General features: G+C 49.3%; 1 protein-coding gene across 8 annotated transcripts; it reads left to right on the top strand.

The window, feature by feature from the left end:
- The first annotated feature begins 1,166 nt into the window (after positions 1-1,166).
- btbd8 (BTB domain containing 8) lies at positions 1,167-24,036 on the top strand. Of its 8 annotated transcripts, none has more exons than XM_076045710.1 (20): positions 1,208-1,362; positions 1,874-2,014; positions 3,406-3,585; positions 4,431-4,618; positions 5,127-5,241; positions 5,950-6,039; positions 6,994-7,074; positions 7,166-7,262; positions 8,558-8,646; positions 9,516-9,618; positions 10,112-10,294; positions 10,928-11,095; positions 13,713-13,842; positions 14,907-14,968; positions 15,965-16,448; positions 17,206-17,293; positions 18,689-18,795; positions 18,882-20,753; positions 22,320-22,394; positions 23,075-23,214. In XM_076045710.1, exons 2-19 carry the CDS (start codon positions 1,911-1,913, stop codon positions 22,361-22,363), a joined length of 4,185 nt encoding a protein of 1,394 aa, XP_075901825.1. In that variant the 5' UTR covers positions 1,208-1,362; positions 1,874-1,910; the 3' UTR covers positions 22,364-22,394; positions 23,075-23,214. The 8 variants fall into 8 exon arrangements, with proteins under 8 accessions (XP_075901820.1, XP_075901825.1, XP_075901824.1 ...); XM_076045709.1 differs by having other exon boundaries at positions 22,491-23,154; XM_076045705.1 differs by lacking the exon at positions 22,320-22,394 and having other exon boundaries at positions 1,167-1,273; positions 23,075-24,036.
- Positions 24,037-24,360: the final 324 nt, after the last annotated feature.

Genomic DNA, 24,360 nt, shown 5'->3' with positions numbered 1-24,360 from the left:
GACGGTTGACCCACCACTATTCTTGTTAGAAAGGGAAGGTGCACCTACACGCACTGGGGCTTTGTCATTGTTCAAAAAGAAGGTCAGAGCATTACTTCAGGAGGGAGATGACTGGACAGAAAAATAACCAACTTGACAGAGAAGGAGGGAGGTGTTTCTGAAGCTACGCTTCAAGCTGCGCCTGGTTGCCCTTGTGTGTCTCTGAAGCATCACTCTGAGGTGCACACAGGAGAGATGAGACGAAGCACCAGGAATAGTAATATGGATGCACTGTTTAAAAATAGCCCAGGGCTGAATGACACAGCAGCTCATCTGAGTGTATTTTGGTCAACAAACACTTCCAGGTTACCTTTTGGGTTTGTATTAATATCTTGCCAAAGGGGGTCATGGAGTAAATGGTTTAGCCTAGATTATTCATCTTTCACTGTTTCACAAGCTCTCCGGGTGATGTGAAAATCCCTTTCACTTTGAAATAGCCATACTCAATTGAATATCCATGGCCATGGAACACAAACTCCAGTATGATTTTCAAAATGAATGCGCAAATTTTGCATTGAAATTTATCCAGATTGCAGTTTTTTTGTTTTGTTTTTTTTTTTTTTTTGAGTGAAGAATTGGTTTGTTTATTTAACCAAGTTGTTGGCAGAGGGATATTTCATGAAGATCAATGGTTTGGCATGGTAGCAGCTCAAGAATTAAAGGGTAGTACTTACCTCTGCCCGCAACTCAACACACCAGGGTCAAAACAACTAAACAGCAGCCTTGATCTCCTGCAGCCTCCTCCGGTAAATCAGAAGCTCAGCCACAAGAGGGCGTCCGCATCCATCAATGTCTGTGTCACGCAACCTTGGTCACGAAACCATAAACTTTAGATATTATTTCTAGTTTAATAAACGTCCTGGGATTCGCTTTATGAAAGTTTTTTTTTTTATTATTATTATTATTATTTAGATTGTATACATTGGCGGATCATTAATGCTTTTCACTACTATTCTAGTATGCAATTTAACACATTGACGTTCGATATTTTTTCTGACATTTTGACGTGAACAATTTTAAACACTGAGGATCTTGGAGTGATTATTGCACGATATTTACACCACAGAGATTATAGGAGAGGTGTGGGCGTGGTTCCCTGTGCTGAATTGCGCTGCGCAGGCGCCGACACTTCCGGACTGTGACGCAGCCACACCGCTCCACCGGCCGTGACGTCCAGGGTGGGAGGCAGCGAGCGCGAGCGTGTAGCGGTGATGTCAACAACAGCGCAACATCGGTCAGTGGGTCAGCGTGCGAACGAAGATGCTCGTCACTTAGCGGGGCTAATTGCGCTAGACTCACACCGCCTGCAGTTACATTATTCAGGTCTTTATTACCCCAGATCATCCGGTGTACGGTTCTGTAAAGTAACGTTTAACGTTGCCAGGGACTAACTAGCGTTAGCATGCTAGGCTGGCTAGGAAAGGAGGAGTACTATTTTTAGCTGACGGGCTAGCCTGGAGACAGAACAAACACATCAGTGTTAATGTTGAAGTGCATGCTTTTTAAAAAAATAATCCGAAAGTTTATTTCTGTGTGAACGAATTAAACTTTTGCTCTTGCGTTAACGTTTCAAAAGTGGATGAATAATGTCAGTTGTCTCATTGAGGACGCACATTTACACTTACTGAATGGTGATCTTGGTTTCATAACGTGAGGTTTACTGGTAGCTTTTGAAGTTAAGTGGATATGGATTTATTGTATAGACCAGTACCCTGTTACCAGACAGAGTTAACTGTAAATGTTATTGACTCTTGATCTGTTTTTGACTTGACTTGCTTCCTTAAACTGTTTCTTTGCATTTTGTGCTAATGCTTCTTCTCCCCCTCCTCCACAGGCTGATGTCATTCCCGCCTCGGAGGACATCGTAAACCATGATCACCACCGAGGCTGCGAGGGACTTCCAGGCCAAAGAGCGCAGGGCCAAAGAGCATCTGAAGAGGCGCCTATCATGCGCTCTGGCTGCAGATCTGAACGGGTAAGTCACGTGATCGTGTGCAAAGACCACTTTTACAAGTGTCAACAAGCCAGAACTAACTGTGTGTCTTACCTGTACAACTTACTCGAGAGTTGTTGTTTTTCTCAAATAACAATCCATTATGAAATCATCTAAAATGTAATTAAAAAATTAGAGAACATCAAATGCTGTTTGACCTTGAATCCAGTTCTACAGAACACCAAGTCAATGTTTCATTCTTATATAGAATAGAGGAGACTAGAATGCCCTCTATTGTCGTTATAAAGTGTATAACGATTTAGCTGCTATTAAAATAAATCATTCAATTTGTGCTCTTGGATTATACTTTGAGGGGGGTCCGGCTCAGGATTATTGCTTAATTGCTTTTCCCCCCCTTTAGAACACTTTAGATTTATCTCCTAAAACTATTAGAGTCCCAGGGGAAGTAGATTAAAATTGAAAGGCGGCACAAAATAACCGCAGCCAGACCCTGGATGCTGTTTTAGAAACTAGCAGTGTGGCCCTGTGTATTTAAAGGTCCCACATGATTCAAAATCCTTTTTGCCAGCCACAGTCCGTCTCGAGCCAGTCAGTGAACTCCTGTGGAAAATCTCTCCTTTTCTTCTTCTGCTCGCTTCACATCTCAGAAAGTGTGTGTTCAGGTTGTAAACATCACCCTCAGCCCTTTGTGACCACCTGCCTTTTGTCCCCTTCCAAACATGTGAAAAGTCCAAAACTGAGCAGCTGGTAGCAGAGAGCAAAATGGAAAAGAGCATTCACAATAATTGCAGGTGAAAGACTTCTGCGCTTGAGTGAAAGATAAAAATAAAGATGTGGATAAGTAGTGTTCAGTGCTTTAGTTGCTGCATCAACTTAGTTTGTATTTTCAAAAAAAAAAAATTTGAATGAACGGGCAAAACCTTCACTGTGAAACGTCGCTGTTTTTGTGCAAGAGAGCCCTCGATTGTCTTTTACTGCATGTTTTCACAGCCACAAACCTCACTGCCAACAGAAAACTCACGTGTATCCTAGTTCATCGGAGTGAGATGTCACACGATCGGCTGGTCAGTTAAGGCACTCCACATCGGAGTTCTACTTCATCAGATGAAGTGGGGTTTGAAGTGGCCCGAGGCTGACTGGGTCACCCAGATCAGTCATCGAGGCGGGCGGAGATAATGATGAGGACGGGGGGAAATGGAGCGCCTCAGGACAGAGCCTGCTTCTCCTCCTCTCCATGTAGGCCATCACATTCATCTTAGACTGGAATCTTCAAGTGCAGGGATCAAAGACTTGCTTCGCTCAATTTTCTGTGTGGCTTCGTAGTGGCTACTTTGCAGGCTGTTTTGCATGATTTCACCAAAGATTCTGGAAAAAACAAAAAACATTTCTTGTGTGTTGGTGTTTTTCTCCAGGCTGCTGCAGGAGGAGCTGGAGGCCGATGTGTCTCTGTACGCAAACTTCGGCTCACTCCGAGCCCACAAAGCCGTTCTGCTGGCCAGAGCTCCACACCTCCTCCAGGGACAAGCACACAAAGAGCCCATCATCGTCCACCTGCCCGGCCACGAGCTGTCTAGCCTTAAAGATTTCCTCAGGTAGACAAGTGGCCGCTTTCAGTACTGCAGCGCAGCCTTGGGGTGACGGGAGGCGACGTGCTTTGTTCTCCAAGTGTTACAGTTGCCCAGAGTGACTGACAGAGGGCGCCATTCCCTCCCCAAGTCTTCAGCGTGCAGGCTTTTGCTGGTGTTTGCATGTTTGTTTCAAGGAGCGCTGCAAATGCTGCAGCTCCTAAATAATAAATGATGCATCATATTTTCATGTTCAGACGCACAAATCACTAACAGCATCTCTGATCTGCTTCAGTCTCGTGTTGTCTTCAATACATTTATCTGTACTGTCTGTTTCCCTTTATTCCCACCCGTCTGCTGCACTTCAGTTCTTCCTCAGCCCCTGGGGAGGATCTCATCGACGTTAGGAAATGCAATCAATGCTTCTTGCTAAAGCTGAAAATGCTAATCTGAGAGATTTCAAAAGAACCCCACCCCCCCCCCTGTTGTCTGCAACACAGGCTGTATTATTGACAGCTTCAGCACTCCTGACAATTTGAATGCAAACGTGCCTTTAAAGGCTGTTTCTGTCCGGAAAGAGACGCTGCTGCAAGGGCGAACACCTTAAAAATGAATGGATGTTCAGCCAGCGTAAGTCGACGCAATAGTTGTGTCAGAGCGGAAACAAAACACACACCCACGTGTGTCGTTGCTCTACTTTACAACAAGCTGCTCTGAGACGTAAAGCTTCCCACACAGCTCAGTGCAGGATGCAGCTGGCTGGCGTGTGCGCGCGAGTGGCGGCGCATCGGGCAAGACGTGAACACGTGCGAGGAGCTCGCTTTTAATTAGCGCTAACTGAGTCGTCTCACCCTCTCCCCCTCCCGCCCCAGGCGAGTGTACACGGCGCACGAGCGGACGCACTCGGGCGGAATGAAGCCAGACGACGCAGAGTGTTGGGCGCCAGACAGCAGCCTGTCCCCTCCCGACCCAGCAGACCCTCAGAGTCCCAGTGACTCAGGTATAAACACACCAGCGGGGGGGGAGGAGGAGGAGGAGGAGGAGGGAGGTGTTATTCAAGGTAAAGTGTCTTTTTGTCAGAACACCCCCCACACCCACACCCCCCACTGTCGTCACATCGTGCCATCTCAGACATAATCCACTTATGAGCTCATCTTATTAGACTCCTTGTTGTCAGCGCTGCAGCACAAGCATGCAGTGAATATTAAAACATTTGGCTTTGCTCTAATGAACTGTTTTATTCCCCCCCTCCACCCCCCCACTATTTATAGTATTTGCAACCAGGCAGCTTAGTATATAATCTCTCACCTGGGCACTTCTGGAGAGTCGCCACGACCCCAGCAGCTTGATCCACGTCCCTGAGATTTACAATGTTTGGTTGTTGACTTCCCCTTAAACTCCTCATTTCAATTGCCGTTTGTTTGTACAATCCGACAAATATAGAGAAAAAGGATTACACACACACACACACATGGAACCCTTTATATAGTGTAGTCACACACACTGGCACACAGCCTGTCTGAGTCACCGCCACCCTGTCTGTTCTCATTATCACATCCTCACCACAGGCGCCGCTCCCGAGCCGGCCTCGGGCCTCGGAGCCGACCTGCTGGATCTCTACCAGAGGGGGGAGCAGTGTGACATCACCATCCAGGTGGCCGAGCAGGTCTTCTCTTGCCACAGGTACAGTAGGTAGCGGCGGCGGCAGCCAATGGCCCTCACTCTGTTTTGTCTCCTTTGCTGCAGCCTTACTTGTGCTTGCAAACACACACACACACACACACACACACACACACACACACACACACACACACACAGACAAATACTGGCTGCACAGAAGCCCAGCGCCTGGTCTGCTTTTACCAGTGCAGCGATGCAGAGATGACAGCGGTGGCTTTAGCTCACGCAGACGGACCAGGCTGCTCGCTCTGCAGCAGCCGTCCAAACGTGAGCGCCGCTCGACCGCCTGCAGAGACTAAAAACGGGGCACCGTGACTTCATGCTTTCACACCTGTCACACCTTGACTCTGAAATTGTGCTGAAATTGTCCTGGTCAGTGCGTTTATAAAAGACACAGCAGGAAAACAATTGCCCACAATCTGCTGCGTATCCTTTTAAATTGTCTTTGTAATATTCCAGATATTAATAGTTAAGTTTAATAAACAGCAAAGACTGGGTGACGCTGGACAGTCAGCGTGACTCAGCAGCAAGTTGCTAGATGACAAGAACAACATAGTCACATAGTGAAAATACGGGTCAATCACAGTAGAGTCTCAGCAGGCAGAGGAGTGGAGGCGAAGAAAAAAAAAACATCTGCAGAGCACAGCGTGTGAATGCACGAGTCTGATTGGCGACTCTGACATGAAACCGGCTGCTTTACTGGGTTTCTAGGGCGATCCTGTGCGCACGCTCTCTGTACTTCCGCGCCATGCTGAGCGGGAGCTGGATGGAGAGTTCCAGGCAGTGCATCACTCTGCAAGGGTAAGAGACCGGCGCCTCCGCAGCATCGCTCGGCACGTCGCTAAAAAAAAACCCACCTGCACCCCCTCCTGGCTTGAAAGTTCTGCACCGCATTCCTAAACAAAAAAACGTCTTAAAGGCCCTTTATGCTAAATTTTATCTCACCAGTGTTCTTTGTCTGTATCCTGTCTGTAACTTCCCCAGAAAAAGGAGAAACACTGCTCTTTATGTCTATTGCTTGCTCCACTTTTTAAAAAAAAGTGCACTGTAAAAGTTCAATTCTGTTGGGGGAAACAGCCCTCTGTGATGTCATAAAGGGTATTGGCATCCGTCCAGGTTTTGGCTCCACCTCTGTTTTTGTCGCCTTCCAAGCAGGTGTGAGGTCCAACAAAGCAGTGGTTTTAGCGGGAGGTTGCAAACACAGTGCCAAACATGACTTTTTTTTTTTTCATTTGCCAAATTGTGCAGAGCCGCTTCACTGAAGTCCAGGCTGAAAAACGAGGAGCTGTCCGCAGTTGAAATATGGCTCCTTTTAGCTCGACAATTCCAAATCGCGCAACCCGCTGCCCAAACAATGTTAACGATGCTGCAGTGTCCTCCGCGTGAGACGTGCCTCACCCTCCTCCGGCTGCAGCACCAAATCCACCCACTCTCCTCTCTCTGCTGCCTCCCGCTGCGTCCTCCAAGAACGGGGGGGTGGGGGGGGGGATTTCACCGTTTCCCCCTCCAGGGAGAGCAGCACCACTCGCCTCACACTCACTGATCTGAGAGTAACGGGGGAAGACGCGGCTGTCAGAACGAGAGCGGCCGCGTCGCAGCGCCGGGGAAATCCTGTGAAGTGAATCCATGCAGCCAAATTGGCCCAATGCTGCACGGAGAGCAAATCCCCGGTCCTCCGGTGGAGGGATACTGGACTGTTGCTGTGGGGAAATAAAACATGTTTGGCAAACTAGGTTCTTTTCTCCGCCCTTTCAGTCTGGGCCCTGATGAGATGGAGATCCTGCTGCACTTCATCTATGGAGCCATTGTGGATCTGCCACCTGGAGCCAACTCCAGGTACTGGGCGTGAAGGGAACTGCCCCGCCCTAAAGTTGGACGAGGCAGGCCGAGATCCATCTGATCCGTCCTCTGTTCCTTCTCACAACAGTCAGGTGGTGCTGGCTGCAGACATGTTGGGTCTGGACGGGCTCAAGGACGTGGTGGAGATGGTTCTGACCAGAGACTACTGCCGCTTCTTCCCCAAGGTCTACACAGGCATCTGTCCGTCTATTAGGGATGCAAATTATTGATTAATTCATTAATCGATAGTTGATTGACCTTATCGGTCAATAAGCGGCGATTTTTCTTGAGAACCGAAATTTCGCAATGAAAAAGGTGCAAGGAACACATGATTTAACCCTTCAATAATGTTTAGGGTCCAATGTGATCCATTTTTACATTAGCAAACAGTAGAAACACCCTAAACGTTTATCCAGTCAGAGGATAAGTGTCTAGAAGTTGACTTCTACTGGGCCACATTTCTACTTTCTACTTTATTTTTTATTTTTTTAAGTTGTTTAAAAGTTACTTGTTCTAGGTATATTATGAGCACCACACTATCTACAGGTGAATTGCTCTTTCCGTCCACGACGACACTGTTATACTGATATTAACAACAAAAAATGTATTAAAAAAAGGTTCAATTCATTGCGACAAATTTAATTTAATCAATTCATTTCATAAGCGACAATTAATCAATAAATTGTTAACATCTCTACTATCTATCTATCTATCTATTTATCTATCCATTCATCCATCTAAACATATAACAGACTCTTGAGTTCTTAATAAATAATTAATTCTTTATAGATAGATCGGGAAAAAAATACTTTTTAGTAGTTATGTTACTAAAAACGAGCTGTAAAATCACATTCAAAACAATTAGTATCATTTGTGCAGCACTCGTAACACGTGATTGATTTACAGCCGCTAAGTCGGAGCTGTGGGCTGTGTTTATCGAGCACAATTGGTGTGTGTGTGTGTGTGTGTGTGTGTGTGTGTGTGTGTGTGTGTGTGTGTGTGTGTGATCTAGCTGTCAGGGCTTTGAATCCAAGATGCAGCACAGCCACAAATATCTGCTTGTAAAACAGTGTTTTCTTCTGCTGCTGTTGCTACTGCTACTGTGTTTGTGTTGTTTTTATGTACAAGTTAATGCAGTATTTGGATACAACACGTTCGCACAGATCCCCGGCTGTCGATGTTTCCTCACGGCGCCACTCGGAGGTGTTTCCTCATGGTTGCTCCTCGCTGCCGCGTCGCCGTCGTGCTATGTTGACAGCAGAAAACACCGACTACAGAAGCCATGTTTGTTCCTCCGGCGTCGCACTTGTTGGTTTTCGTTTGGTGCCAGTCGGCTCCGTGTCAATAAAGATGTCGCGGCGGCTCGCGACGCTCTCCTCCGTTCTGTAATCGCTCCCCGCAGCCTGTCGCATTCCTCTCTGAACGTCTGCTAAACTCTTCTTTTTTTTTTCCCTCCTCCTCCTCCTCCTCTTGTTTGCAGCCTGTCGACGGAGTTCAGAGAACGGTGCTGGAGTGCCTGTCCCTCACGCACGCCATCGGCCTTCACAGCCTCTACGCACTGTGCAGGAGGTGAGTGCTGCTGCTACCGTGACTCAGACATGTCAGACTGCTGGATATTCAAACAAATTGTCTTCAATATTTCACTCGCCGTAATTAAAAATAAATTGCGAATGTCGCCCGTGGGGAAATGAGAAAAAACAAGGAAAGGGGAAAAAAAAATGGGGCAGCACATTCGGACCTCTCGCCAATCACAGCACTTTAAGTTACATCTGCATCTTGTTGCTAGGTAACCAGCACCTGGATTGGGCTCAGGGTCAGTTGTGTAACGCTAGTTTGATGAAGTAGGATTACAATATGTCAAACCCTTAACTGTTCATCTGTTCATGTTAATTTGTGAGTCTTCAGGCAAAAATCAGTCAACTTTGAATTTTGATTAGTTAAAGGTGGTCCAGTGTGTAAAATGTGTAAAATCTTTAAGGAAGCTCGGTAAGATAAGATAGTTTGGTAACGAGCTAATGAGCAACAGCTAATGAGCAACACCCTTATTGCACCATATATATATACATATATATATATATATATATATATATATATAAATATATATATATATATATATATATATATATATATATATATATATACATGTATATATATATATATATATATATATATATATAGCTAATGAGCAACAGCTAATGAGCAACATCTTTATTGCACTATGTATATACATATATATATATGTATATATATATATAACCATTCTGAGTGAGTATACACATTCATATATTTATGGGCAGTATGTTATGCTTTTACCAAAATATATATATGTTAAAATATATAAAATCAGTCCAAATTTTACACACTGGACCTTTAAGGCTTGTATTCTGTACAATGGCACCAATGTAGTCATCTTTTTACTGGGTTGTGCATACTTTTAGGTGGGTCGCTGATCATTTTGTGAAGACGTGGTGCGAGCGGAACTTCTCCCTCTTGCCCCCGGAGCTGCAGAGAGCCTGTCTGACTGCCGTCACCGACAACATGGTGAGTTCCTGCAGGGCCGATTTCCTCGGGGCTGCACCGCTTTCCCCCCTAATTGCTCAGATGTCATCAACCTGTTCTGCAGCGTTTTTCTTTTTTTTTCTTTCTTTTCTCCTCCTCAGGAAGGAAAGTCAGGCATTATCTAATTAAAGATGACGTTTATTGAATTCTGAGTTATTAAAGGCAGACTAATTAAGGGATGTGACGTGGATGTGGACCGATAGGGAGCGACCCGGCTGTGTAATGGCTAATTGAATCCACAGTCTGTCTTTCATCACTTCCAAGAAGGAGGCGGTGCAACTAAACAGCCGTTGACTGGAGCCCCGGCAACCTTTCACAATGCTCAGAATCATTGATGCTTCCAGAAATACTGACGAGTAAAGAGGATGATGATGTTGTTGTTGTTGTTGTTGTTTCTAAAGAAGCTTGGGCTCTGACTGCCTTCCGTGCTCTCACCCCTTAGAAGAGACTTAGCTGATAGTTGTCGTCCGTTCAGACCGTGCGCAACGCCGTGACCACGCTGTGCGGCAGCGAGCAGCTGATGGGCAGCCTCCCCGAGGTCAAGTGGGCCCAGCAGGTGAGGAGTCTCTCCGCCCAGCTGCAGGAGGAGAGTCTCCGCCTCATCGTCCAGCACCTGCCTCAAGTCATCCACACGCAGGCCTTCCACGACCTCTGCAGGGTGAGGCAGCTTCACCGCGCCGTCCCACCCAGGACCCACATGTCAAAGTCGAGCATTGTTTGATTGAATATTTGATGCCACAGGAATCCTCTGTCTTAATCTCTAATTGAATAGTGGTTTTCTTATAATGTGCTTTTCATATTGTACCACTTTCTGTATTTTTCACCACTGGCCACTGCAGTTTTGCAGCCTCACATGATGAAGTTGTTCCCAAACCTCTTTGGCTCTCCAGAAATCAACATATTTAGCTCTCTGTTTGCTTCCTGCTACAAAAAAGATTTTTTTTTTTAGCTTCCTGCTAAAAAAAAACTGATGCTTTACCACCCCTCCCCTTAACCTTGGAGTGGAATCAGTGACATCACAAGGGGCTCAGTTCCAGAACTTTGCGCAAACCGCTGCAAAAAATGAGAGCAGGCAGAAGAAGTAAAGGACGGTATTTTCTCCTTTCAGCGCAGATTATTGTTGGAAAACCCCAGAAACCAGATTCAGGATTTAACTCCTTCAATCTGTCTTCCCATTGGCTTATCGCCGTAAAGAGAGAGAGAGAAAAAAAAGCGGCAAATAACACTCTTGACCCGGTGATTGTCACACGTGTCAACTCTGCCCCCGGTGTCTGGCGCCCGCCGCTTGCAGAGGGAGGAGTTCACCCGGGAGCCGGCGCTGCTGAAGAAGCTGTGCTCGGCCATCAGGGAGGGCGCCACCGTGGACAACTGCTGCCGCCTGTTCGCCGCCGTCCACCGCCTCTGTGGCGACGACGTGGACGACCCCCTGCTGGAGAGGGGGGCAGTGCAGCAGGAAGAGGTGAGGTGACGTAGGGCTGCGTTTCTCAGCCTGCGTGGGTGGCGGCGCTGTTTTGATTGGGGTCGCGGCTTCGTGGGCAGTTTCCTTTCTTGATAAAAAGTAAAAGGGAATTAAAAAAATATATATTTATTGAGAAAATATTGGGTATTTATTTTACAGAACACACAATCCAATTCAATCATTTCAATAATTTATTTGCGAGAAATAAGCGTTTTTATTTTTGTGGGTGCTGTGGAATAAATTTGGTTCATTATCAGGAAAAAATAGTTTAGAAACACTGACATAGAGAACACTTCCACAAAACAGGGTGCCTCGTCTGGAAAGGTCATGAGAAGTGAACCTGAATGCGTCTCATTTTGTCTAGAAAGGTAGTTTGATATATTTGCTTTTTCTTTTTTCTGTAATTTTGTGTGTACGATGAAAGCATTGGGAGCGTTTTGAGGTTTTTTTTTTTCAGGGGTTAAATTCTCATAATTCTGTTTTGAGACGCTTTCTGAGCCTCCGCTTTCCAAATGTTTTAACTGAGCTCTTTCCAACATGGATGTGTGAAGTAACTCCAGCAGCTTGTGAATCATTCCATATATGGCTTTTTGCTTTGCCTCCTCCGGCGCGGAGCAACGAGGAAGAGCTGCGCTCGTCGTGCTCGCACAATTTTTTTTCTCTTAATCGCTCCACTTTATTATTAATCTGCGCGTTATCAAGAGACACGGATGTTAAATTTTCAATCGCTGTTCACTCGAGAGAATAGTGCCGCGGCGTACGTGGGAAAAAAGAAAAACAACAACCCACACAGCAGCCGGATTGTTTTTTTCCCTCTAAAGTTGCATGTTAATAAACCTCCTGCTGCTCTCCAAATATAAACCTGCCCGCGGGCTTTTGTCTCTTGTAAACAAACAAAGCTAATCAGACCGACATCCAGCGTGACTGGCTGGAACTGGAGCCTCAGATCTGCCGCTAATGAACGCATCTCCATTTCCTCTTGCACACCTTTGAGCCGCCGGACATTTTTAACCGTTGTTCAGTTCCGTTTTTTTTTGTTTTTTTTTTTTTCTCGTCTTCCGCCTCACTGAGACGCCATTTCAGCGGCACGCATCCTGCCGTGACTGACGGCGTCTTGCAGGACGGAGCGGGCTCGTCTCGTCACCGAGTCGCGTTGTTGGATTCGGGAGACAAAATGGCTCCGTCGGTGCTGCTGGAGGTCGCGCCGCGACCTCGGTCACCGTCGGCGGCGCGGAGACGACGGGGCCAGTGAGCAGCCGCGGCCTCGACCCTTCCTCTCCTGCAGCCGCCGCCGCCGCCGCTGTCGTCGCTCAGCCGACCTCGGATCAGGACAGCTTTCTGTAGTTTTAAAGAAAATGAATTCCTCGCTTCACCGGATGCTCGGTGCGACCTTGTTTGGCTTTTGTTTTCTTTTTGTTTGTTCTTTGGCATTTGCTTGACAAAGGTCAAGGAACCGAAACGTCGCATTGAAATTGGCCACGTGTGCGGGAATTCTTTTTGTCAGTTTGGACTAGATGTGCGAGGAGTTTCGCCTTTTTGGGACCTTGTTTGTCAAAGGGGACAGAAATAAAGCCATGTCTCGGATGGGGTGGGGGTGGGGTCACTCACCTGGGAGAGGTGTCGGTGCCCTCTGTGACATCACAAAGGGACAACTTCCCGGATTGTGTGATTGAACAGTCACTGTCTTAAAGCAATAGAAGGATGCAACGTAAAGAGACGAGACTGTGGGTGGGAAACACTGGTGAAGTTATCGTTTGTTCCCGCACTGTGGGACCTTTAAAACGCAAAGCTGCGTCTTCTTCCTCCTCTTCCACTTCCTCTTCCTCTTGCTCTTCCTCTTCTTCTTCTGACGTTTTCAATTCAACAAGGTGCCATGGGATTATTTCCGCTGATTTAGTCTGATGAGTCCGAGGTTCTCCCGGTGTGCGGTACGCGCCGGAGGGCACGCGGGCGTGGAGATTACAGGCGCACAATGAGCAGGCAGGTTAATCCTGCGGGACCGGCTGCCAGGGAGAAAGTGACCTCGCAGCAGCAGCAGCAGCAGCAGCAGCGGAGGCGGCGCATGAATACGGCGGGACGGGGTGGATTAGGGGCGCTTCCGCCGCCCCGGCTGCTCTGTCTGTGTGTCTGTGTGTGTGTGTGTGTGTGTGTGTGTGTGTGTGTGTGTGTGTGTGTGTGTGTGTGTGTGTGTGTGTGTGTGTGTGTGTGTGTGTGTGGCGGCGGCTCTAGCTCCTCCCCACCTCCCCCTTTATTTCATTTTTTAAAAAACATCCAGGCGTGGAAAGTGGAGTACGGGCATCAGCCGCAGACGTCGCTCAAGGGAGCCCAAGTCGATTTGGCTTCAGAGGGGAAGGAGGAGGGGGCAGCTGAGGGGAGGAGAAAGACGAGAAAGGAGGGAGGGAGGGAGGGCGTAGGGAGGGGTGGGGTATTTGTTGCCATGGCGAGAGGTTTTCCAAGCAGCTGCTGATTTGCTTGTGCTCTAGCGCACCCCCTTTTCCATTCTTCTCCTCTTTCCCTCCCTCCCTCTCTGGCTCTCTCTCTCGCTCTCTCTCTCGCTCGCTCGCTCTCTTTCTCGCTCTCACTCTCTCTCTCCCTCCCTCCCCGTCCGTCCGCCCAGCCATTCAGGCAGGAGATTTGCTCCCTGCGCGTTCGGCTGTGGACCTTCCTGCTCCAGAGCTTCTACGCCGTCCGCCACACGCAGGGATGGGAGAGCCTGTCGGCTAAACACCGGGAGCGGATCCTGGCGGGTAAGGAAAACCCCCTCTTTCACTGTTTTCATGCTGGTGTGTGTGTGTGTGTGTGTGTGTGTGTGTGTGTGTGTGTGTGTGTGTGTGTGTGTGTGTGTGTGTGTGTGTGTGTGTGTGTGTGTGTGTGTGTGCGGATATGTTCTTTTTCCCCCCTGCTCCTCCTTCCTCCTCCTCCTCCTCCTCCTCCTCCACCTCTTCCCTGCCCCAGTCTGGCGCCGAGGCAGCGGCTCTGCATCATTACAGATGAGCCCAAGCCCCCTCGGAGTACATGATGAGATTTAATGCCTTTTATTCCGTCCAGCTGCTTGACCGCCTCCAATCCCATTTGTCGCTTATCTAGTTCCCTTTTTTTTTTTGTTTGTTTTTTTTCCCCCCGTCTTGGAAGTCCTGCCTCTGTCAGTGTGTGTCTGTGTGTCTGTGTGTGTGTGTGTGTGTGTGTGAGGCACCTTGTGCAGCAGAGTGGAAGGTAACGCGGTGAATGCAGCAGACGTGTCATGCTTGTTTAAATGGGTGGGAGTGGAAGGAAGGATTCCCACTCTGCGGGTTTGCACGATTTAAGTCTTTTTCTTTTTTTGCGGGTACAAACGATTTTGCTCTTCCGTCGGCGTTTGGTTAGAGAACTGAGCCGCATGAATAATGTATCACTTAGCACCACTGTGTCCATCCACGGTCCATTTTTTTTTTGTAATTAGACTTGTTCTCTCCTGGCGTCTGATCTCCACGAGGCTGGAGGTCAATTTTCACCCCGTCGGCTTTTGACGCAATAAAAAAAAAAAAAGTGAATCTGTCGGATTTTTTCAACTGACTGAGAGGAGACGCGACTGAGCTGTGTGTGTGCTGTAGTCCCACGGCCTTCTAATCAATCCATCGATCCCAGCGTTTGCTTCCTGGCGGTACAACCGCCAGAGGGTAAACACAGGTTGTGGGAATTTGTGCAGGCAACGACGACTGGCTCCTCCTCGTGTAACAAAGTAAAACGAAACAAAAAAAAGCCATAAAAATGTTTTAAATGTAAAATATGTACCGTCTTGATCCTTATGTGTCCTTCTGCTGTGTTTCCACAGATGCTATTGATAAGGGAGACAGTCGAAGACTCGGTAAAAAGCCAGTATTCAGCAGCTCACAGGTAAATAACGTGCCTGCCACAGGATAGAACATCCCTGAAAAGCATCCCTTCCTCTGCTATCGGTGCTAATCTTGCCTGAGAGGCAAACAGAGGTTGTGTCCATCAGATAGAGCCAGGCTTAACTGATGATGTAATATAAAGAGGTTGCATTAATGCCAAAGAGGAAACCCGCGTCCGGTTCTGTGATCCCTGGCAGTGATTGCGGTTGTCGACCCATCAGATGCCATATGTCATAACTGCCCCGCCCTCGCCGCAGAGAGGGAATATGAAAGCAGACGTACGGCCGCGTTCAGCCACGTGCAAAGCCACGCAGGCTGAGGTTTGGCCAACTAGTTCGGCCTGAGTGGTCCGGAGCGGCGGCTGAGCGCGGGCCAATTGGCTGCACGCTGCTGGAGTCGTCTCTCGGCTCTCGCGGACCTGCCGATGCGGCTGAGTGGAGTTAATGTGCCGCCGCAGCCCAGAGTCAATTATAAGTTTCCAGCGTGTTTGCGAGCAACTTTTGCCGACGTTGAACAGGACAGAGGCTCCATTTTGTTGCCCTCGTGGACAAAGATGGCAGCGAAAGACTCGGTAACCTGCCTTGACCGATGTCCCCACTGTGAAAAGCCTCACGCGTTCCTTTTTGAAGTGACGCTGTTGCAGCATCCGTGCAACTCTCTTCAGCAACTTGCCTTCCTGTTTGCCTCCTCGTAACCGTCTGAAGCCTCGATGAGCAGCAGTTTCTTCCTGAGTTTTATCGCAACTGAAAAGGGAGTTGATTAGTTGTGGGGGGGGCAAATGGCTTTCCGGAAACAGTTGGAATCTGGAGTTTGGCAAGATGGATGTGTGAGACTCACAGCTGAAATCTCAGTTATCTTGCTTGGTAGACGACATCAAAATATAATCTACTGGGAACATCTGGATGTTGCGAGTCACATTTTTAGTGTCTGTGGCGTAATGATTCAACTGCGCTCTGTTTAGTGACGCGACTCACTGTGTCTCTGTTTTATTCCGCAGCCAAAGGCTTTAAAATGTCCTCCAGCTGCACCTGAGAGCCCTCCGGTGCACAGGACCAAGAGGCTTTCTGAAAACGCAGCGGCAGCCATGAAGTCCGACGGACCGGGGACGGCGAGCAAACCCGGCGACGCATCCAAAGCAAAGAATGTGAAGAAGCCAGGAGAGCGGAGCTCCGCCCCCAAAGCCAAGGCGGCAGCTCCGGTTGTCAACGGGACGGCGGCGGCGGTGGGCGGTGCCCGCCGGGACGTGGCCAGCGCCAACGGCCCCAGGAAAGAGCCCGACAGGAAGCCCGGAAACCCGGGAGCGCGGCCCAGGACGTCGCCGCCGAGCGGCACGCCGGCGGCCGCCACCAGGGCGCACAAGGGGGCGCTGACGAAGGGCGACAGCACGCAGGCTCAGGCCAGCGCCTCGTCCACGTCGGGCAGCGCCTCGCCCGAGAACGGCGCCTGCAGCCCTCGCAAGGACGCCCAGCACGCCGTCCCAGGTCTCCGCCCCCCTCATTAACTCCTCCTCCTCCTCCTCCGTCTATATTTGATGAGATCCACACAAACTGAAGCACAGTCCTCTAGCTCAGTGTTTCCCAACTGGTTGGTCGGAGATGATTTGATGGGGTCGCGGCTTCCTGGGCAGTTGTGGGATTTTAGAATATATATATTTGCAGAGAAAATGTTGCTTTTTTTTTTTTCTTTTTTTTTTTGCTGGACACACAATTCAACGCAATAATTTCAATAATGAATTTACGAGACATGACAGAAAGTGGCCTAACTATCAAAAAACTGTTGCGTCTCCCATCGGTTAGTCAAGATGCAGGTTGGCTCCGTCCATCTCGGAGTTCAGGGCAGCAAAGGCGTCATCATCTTCATCATTATCATCGCATCAAAATGCTGATTTATTACCAGCAGCCGGAGACACAGGAGGCCATTGTTTGGCTCCTGCACCACCGGCTCACTGCTGAGGTCGGCGCCTCGCTCAGCTGCCACACTGGTGGCGGCTGGTGGCGAGGGCGGCGGCGCCCCGGCTCATATTAACAGGGGTTAAACGGGCCTCAGCTGTCGGCGCGGCTGCCCTGAGTGCAGCATGTGTCACTGAACCCCACCCTGAAGTCTCACCAGCACATGACAACACTGGGAGTCTCAGCAGGGCTGGGCAGGCCTGCTGATTACTCCACCCACAGTCATTGTCCAGTCTAGTTTTTTTTATTATGTTCTTCATGCTGTCTGTTGCTTCTCTCCGTCACTCAGGTGCTAAACCCAGACTGCAGACAAAGCTGGTCAACAAAACGACGGCGACCAAAGCGGCACAGAAAACAGAGGCAGCAAAGAGCAGCAGGTGAGTCTTCCTGCTCCTGTCTTCCTCTCCCCATCCATCCATCCATCCATCCACCCATCCACCCATCCACCCAACCCTCCCTCTCACGTGCAGTGTCATTGTTCAGTGCATTAAGGGCTTCCAGGGAACTCAATAATCCGTCTTGGCTGTTAATCGTTTTCCCGCACGAGTCGAACTGCTACGCACTCGTTGTCGTCGTGGTGCACCTTACAGTTGCTTGCTGCAGACTTGATTCTCAAAGTGGGATCGCAACTTATTCTTTTTTGCGTTGTCACGTTTAGACGTCCGGCACGTTGAGTGTCAGCAGGTTAGCGAGTGTTGCTGTTTGTGAGATCAAAGACGGGACGTCTCCGCTTGCAGCGCAAAGCCGCCGCAGACAGGCGCGCGTGTGAATTATTTAGCGTTCCTCTGGACCTCAGATGGCCTCAGATTTCCAATCAGTCTGACGGCAAATATTTGTTGAATGCGACAAACGCGCAACTGCTTGCAAGAGACCGTGTTAATTAAAAGGTAATTGGATCCTTGCAAAGGTAAAGAAGTAATGTTTTGGGCTGATAGTTCTTGAACTCTGTCGAGGATATCTGCACGTTTTAAACAAACAGACTGAATGCAGAAGTTGTGTTAAAGTTTCATGAGCATAAACCAGATTTGACTGTGAGTTCTTGGATAAATGAGGGGACATTTAATGTTAATACACCCAAAGCAAAATCCTTATAGACAAAGTCTTCATTTATCATGCCACTAGAAAATGAAAATGAATTTTGCATGAATAATTGTCATTGTATCAGAAAAAAGATTCAGGTTCAACATTGAAAGCTGACTGCAGGCTTTGTGATTGTGCGAGTTGTTAAGCGTGTGTCGGGACACAGCGCCACGTCGCTTGTGTTCATTACTCCGCACGAAGGTGTCGGAGGATAAAAGCTGCAGCTTTTCACTTCTGACGAGCCTCTTATCTGTCATTCACAGTGTTAAAAATACATATTTTACAGAACGCGTCCCCAAACCTCTGTGATCCGGAGAGCGCTAATGCGCCGGCTGGCTGATATTTCGCTCTTATTGTTTGGCGGCGGTGGTTTGGGTTCTGTGTGCAGCAGAATTCCCCCAGCCTGAGTGATCAAGCCAAGACAAGGTCAACGCCAACGCCAACAACTTTGAAATTCTTTGCATGGGCTAAGCGGCTCAGACGCTTGACCTTGAGACAAAAAAAAACTTTGCTGCCCCCTGTTGGTGTGAACTGTCAAGTATTATTACTCGCTGTGCAGCTTTGCTGTGTTTTTCCGCAAACGCTGCTTTTTCCACGTGGTTTGACCTGAAATTTGTTCGACGCTGCTGCGAGCATGCAGCGGTGAAGCCAGTTCTAACTCCTCAGCTCTTCTCTCATCCCAGTCCTTCCAGCAAACCCAATGCGAGAGAAGGGGCCAAAGCCAAGCCTGCAGCAGCGGAGAAGGTGCCGACCGGGGCGAGAGCGGACGCCAAGGGGAGAGGAACGCCAGAGCACCAAGGTGAGCTGCTCACGGCTCTGGGAATTCCACCATCCTGCAAAAACAACGCTCCGTACTCATTCTCCTGTTTCGCGTCTCCGGTCAAGTCTCCAAGCAGGCGTCCGCCACAAGGAAGACGGCCTCCCCGAGGAAGGAGGACGGCAGGGACGGCTCGCGACCATCAGCTGTGGCGGACAAAGCCGCGAGCGAGGCTCCTAAAAAGAAGGTGGTGAAACCTCCTCCTGGGAGCGCCGCCGCCGCCGCCGCCGCCAAATCCAGCGCTAAACCGGTGAAAGCCTCTTTGGCCGCCGCCAAGCAATCATCTGCTGCCGCTGCCAAGCCTGGAGCCAAGCCCAAGAGCGCGAGCGACGCATCTTTGGAGAGAGCTTCTGTAAAGTCTGGAGCCGCTTCCAAAGCCCACGCCGCCGCCGCCGCCGCCGCTCCCGCCAAGAAAGCGGCCACCAAAGGGAAACATTCAGCCGACGGAAAAACTGAGCGCGGCCCCGACGGAGACGGAGCAGCGGCGCCTGAAGGAGGCAGAGAGGCTGCAGGACCCGAAACAAACCCCGAGACCCAAGCACATTCCCAGATAACTTCCCGGAGTTCTGCAGAGAACGGGACGGCGCCCCCCGCTGGTACCACCGAGCAGATCAAACCCCCGGCGGTCGCCGCCGCCGCCGCCGGCGCTTCTCTGCCGTCGCCCAGGGACTGCGAGCGGCCCGCCGACACGCCCTGCAGCCTGGGCAGCGCCAGCGCCGAGGACTCGTGGGGGGGCGGCGGCGCCCGGCAGCGGCAGCAGGCGAGCCCCGGCGAGTCGGAGAGCGGCAGCACGCACACCACCTCCTCGGACGACGACATCAAGCCGCGCTCGGAGGACTACGACGCCGGCGGCTCGCAGGACGACGACGGCTCCAACGACCGCGGCGTCTCCAAGTGCGGCACCATGCGCTGCCACGACTTCCTGGGCCGCAGCAGCAGCGACACCAGCACGCCCGAGGAGTTCAAGGTGTACGAGGGCGGAGCCGCCGCCAGCGCCGGCGGAGGCCTCAGGGTGGAGGTGCGCCTGCGAGGCCGCGACGCCGAGACCACCAGCGAGGAGGAGGTGGCTGGGCGGCGGCGGCCTCGCTCCTGGCTGCAGCGGGACGAGGCCCCCGTGGAGGAGGAGCAGTCGGAGGTGGAGGCCACCGTCACCGTCAAGTGCGTCCCCGACCCGCAGCTCTTCTCCTCGGAGGAGGAGGAGGAGGAGGAGGATGAAGACGCCACGGAGGACGAGAGGTCAGAGGTGGAGGTGATTCCGTGTCAGGCTCCGCCCACGCTGCCCACCGAGCCCTCGCCGCACTTCCAGGGCATCATCAACCTGGCGTTCGACGACGACGCCGTGGACCAGGAGAACGAGCAGCAGCAGCAGCAGCAGCAGCAGCAGCCGCAGCCGCAGCCCGACTACCAGTCCACCTCCAACTTCCGCCGCTCCGTCCTGCTTTCGGTGGACGAGTGCGAGGAGCTGGGCTCGGAGGAGGGCGGCGCCCAGACTCCGCCCTCACGGAGCGCCGCCACCGCCACGCCCTGCGACGTCTTCGAGTCATCAGACTGCAACCACCTGCAGAATGAAGAGCACAAGGCGGAGACAGAGGAGAACTCGGTGTTCCTCACAGAGGTCCAGGAGGTGGAGCAGGTGAAGGAGGAGCCGGAGGAGGAGGAGGAGGAGGAGGAGGAGGAGGAGGGGGAGGCGGAGGAGTTGAACCACGTCCAGGCCGAGGCGAGAGACGAGCCCCCCCAGGAGCGGCCCTGCCACCTGGACCTGCGGCACGCCGAGCGGTACAACGGCGGGCCGTGCAGGAACCACAGCAGCAAGGCCTCCGACTGCAAGAGAGTTGACTTGCACCTTGACTTAGCAGAGCCGCCGCTGCCGGCGGACTCTGCTGCTGCTGCTGCTGCTGCTGCTGCTGCCGCTGCTGTAAACGCTGCACAATCTCCAGCAGGTAATGTATGATCTGCAAAAAAAAACAACAAAACAAAACACTCCACCCCCTCTCCTCCAGAACCCCCACCCAAACACCCAAACACCCAAACACCCACCCAACCGCCCGAATCTAACTTACCCCTCAGCTCCATCAGTGAAGGTTTAGTTCACCCCCCTCCTCCCCCCTGCAAGAACCTCGCTCCTCCGCCCCGCCCCCCTCACCTCCCCCCCAGGCCACGCCTACTTTCCACCTGCCAGGTAGCTTGTCAGGAAGCAGAGCTACAGGCAGGAACTCAAAGCTAGCAAGCTAAAGTTTAATGTCAGTCGTTTTTTTTTTTCATAGCCGGATGCAGGCTCTCTCTCAGCATTTGATTGTGTAGCTCTAACTGTAGCTGTAAGTTTGAAATTCGGTTTCAAGACGGAGGCTCATCGCACAGGGAGGGAAAAAAAAACCAAAAAATATTCTCGAGGGGGGATTGTTTAAAACAACTGAACTACCTTCAGTCTAACTCAGTTTACAGAGGGGAGGGAGGGAGAGAAAAAAAAGCGTGAACTCTGGGCTGAAACTGACGGGAGGATTGGTTGTGCTGGTCCAAAGGGGGTTCTGATCTGACATGTAGGGATACACATTAAAAGCACTTTTATGTACATAAGCAAAAAAAAAAAGAAAAAATAGCAGATTTTGTTTTTATTTTATTTTTTTGTCATTTCTTTTCATGCAGTGGAACAGAAGGATTTGCAACATTTTAACATCAATTTGCCAAATTAATTCAGATTTGTTGGTGTAATTGCTAGGATTTAAAGAAAACAACAGCGTGGGACCGTTTTTCCGTTTTCGCTGCTAAGTGGTTCTAGTTTAGTTTCTCTCACAAAGACTCTCCTCAAGTACAGAGACATGCCCATAACAGTGACATGGCTCACTGGTGAGGATAGAATATTTAAGAAAGATTAAAAAGACCCACTACAGTAAATCCACTTCCTGGTCACCAAAATAAAAGGAAACTCTTGCTATTTGGACCTGGATGGGATTAGACTGAATCACAACCTGCTACATTTGGCTTAGTTTATAATAACATCACATACATACAGAGTACAATGAACTTAGCCCGCTAGATGTTACATAATAGATTAAAAACAGCATAACTGGCATTAGAATTTCAAGTAGTGGGGGCAATTTCAATGCTGCTCAGTGTGTTTTGTATGTTTTTTTTTAGAACTTTTTGCCAACAAGTCTCCATTAATTTATAAAGAAATGTTGATGTTAAGATGCTGTGCACCTTGAAAACATGCACCTTTGCTAACGACCTCGACTGGAATAGTTTGTTTTCAACGCCGCTGATTCAAAGAAAAGCGTGTGTTGTACTGGGAAAAGCTTTTCCTTTGCATCTCCTTTGCTATTTTTCCTTATTTCTTGCAAGAATGTACCTGTACCTGTTTTGTTTTATTTTTATTATGTATTTTTTTGATTAATTTTGTTTTTTTTGCACTGCACATGCATGCCCCCCCCCTCCCCTGTTGAAATTAATTTGCCATTTATTTTTTTGTCATTTGTGTTTGTCCGCTATCCATCACCTCTTTTTGACAGACCCGGTAGATTCATGTCTAGATGCATCGACGTCCTCGTGTTGAGAAGACTCTTTTCAGTCCTTATTTCCGTTGGGTAGGTCTGTGTAGTCGTCGCCCTGTGATGTGTCTGTAGAGCAGCTGTCATAATTCTGAGATGTCTCTCTTTTTTCACAATCATATTCAGAGAAAGACAAAAAAAAAAAAAAAAAAAACCTGCTGCACCCCTCACTGACCATAAACCATCTCTGCCTGTGCAAATGTTGAACGGTTCTGATTTTCACGTCTTCTACAGTCGTCGCTTACTTTCACCTTTTATTGTAATTGTTAAAAGAAAAAGAAGGAATGTTAAAAAAAAAAAAAAAAAGAAAGAAGCTGGGATGTTGTCTCATGTTCTGTGCTGAGAGTTACAGCCCCTGCTGTTTTGTTTTTTTTTTCTTTGTGACACTATTTTAGTCCAAAAACCTGCACGTAGATCTCAAAACACACCGCTGTTATGGTCCTGACAAACGCACAGTTCACCGGTGCTGGTTGGCAAATGTGTAGCTTTGAACATGTGGATAAAGAGACGCATTCAGAAGATTCTAATTGTGCTCACCTAATATCGCTGGAATAACATTAAAAACAGGACACCATTGCATTAAGGGCAAACTTTTTAATGAAAATGTTTGTTTTTTTTAAGCTGCGGTAGACGATGGCTAGTCTCTGAAATGTTTGAAGAAGCGTTAGAGGAGCGTTCCGGCATTGTCATTTAGCAGTATTGTCGATTGTTTTTAGGGGACAGTGGTTGTGAGAGATTGGATCAAAGCGGCTCACATGACCGTCGACCGTCCAAAGCCCTCTCTCCCATTTACGAGATGGATGTGGGAGAAGCCTTTGATCAGTGTCTGGACAAGGGCAGGAACGTAAGACTGAAGGCCGAGAAGGAGAAGGACGAGGAAGAGGAGGAGGAGGAGGAGGAGGAGGAGAAGCCACAGCCACAGCAGAGAGGGGACAGCGGTTTTGCCGAGCAGGACTGGCGCCTGCTCAGGCAGCTGCTCTCGGAGCACGAGTCCACCCTGGGCGTGATCAACCCCGTGCCCGAGGAGCTCAACCTGGCCCAGTACCTCATCAAGCAGACGCTGTCCCTGACGCGCGACTGCCTGGAGTCGCAGCCGGCCGTCCTGTCGCCGGAGAAGGAGAGCTTCAAGCGCTGGGCCGAGCTCATCTCGCCCATGGACGACTCGTCCACCAGCATCACGGTGACCAGCTTCTCCCCGGAGGACGCCGCCTCCCCACAGGGCGAGTGGACCATCGTGGAGCTGGAAACGCACCACTGACTGACTGCCAGACAGGAAGCGCCTTGTTTTTTCCCTTTCTCTCTCTTTCTCTCGCTCTCAAGTTTTTGTCTTAATTTGTCGCCATTCATCATGTCTGTCTTTGACTCTTTTTGTCCTCATTTTTGATCCTGCGGGACTTACTTGCATTCCACCCCACCCTCCTACATTTTGCCCTCTGTACTGTTTGTTGACACGGACGGGCTGTTGTGCATGCCGATAAATTTTTTTTTTGTATGTTTGAGTGTACAATGGATGTTGCTTTAAATAGAAAAGATTCTAGAAATTGATATTTCTCGAGGCCTGTCTTCTGACAACACGGTTGGAGTTTCTTTAAAGAAAAAAAATCTATTGGCCGATGGGCTTGCATTTAATGTAATATTTAAAAAGTAAATTAAAAAAAATTGTCTTTCTTGGAAACTTTTGTCTAATTTATGTGGTGTTTGGTGAAGCTCGGATATCTGTTTGTAGTGCAACAGAGAAAACCCATAATGTTGCTGTGTTATATGACGTGCGTTCACTTTATGAACATTTTGATGAGACGATGTCGATGTTAATATAAGCTAGTCGAAAATTCTCCCTTGTGTTAAAACAATACCTTAAATACGTATGTTTTAGATGGAACGTGGAAGGTAGAGAGCGCCATTAGGTGAAACATCAGCGCCATCTCGTGGTTGTGCGTGTGCATTACAGCGTCGCGCGTGGACGTTTTGCAGTTTATAAAAAGAACGCCGAAATGAAAAACGA

Source organism: Nelusetta ayraudi, unplaced genomic scaffold (assembly GCF_046127955.1).
Source record: "Nelusetta ayraudi isolate G7.1 ecotype Tasmania unplaced genomic scaffold, CSIRO-AGI_Nayr_v1 ptg000084l, whole genome shotgun sequence".
NCBI classification, from domain to species: domain Eukaryota; kingdom Metazoa; phylum Chordata; class Actinopteri; order Tetraodontiformes; family Monacanthidae; genus Nelusetta; species Nelusetta ayraudi.
The sequence above is the reverse complement of the archived record's forward strand: the minus strand, read 5'-3'. Positions and strand labels throughout refer to the sequence as shown.

Coding starts and splice junctions, on each gene's coding strand:
- btbd8 (XM_076045705.1), top strand. CDS start 1,911: ATGATCACCACCGAGGCTGCGAGGGACTTCCAGGCCAAAGAGCGCAGG. Junction 4,619..5,126: donor GGAGGGAGGTGTTATTCAAG/GTAAAGTGTCTT, acceptor TCCTCACCACAG/GCGCCGCTCCCGAGCCGGCC. Junction 17,294..18,688: donor GAGGCAGCAAAGAGCAGCAG/GTGAGTCTTCCT, acceptor CAGTCCTTCCAG/CAAACCCAATGCGAGAGAAG.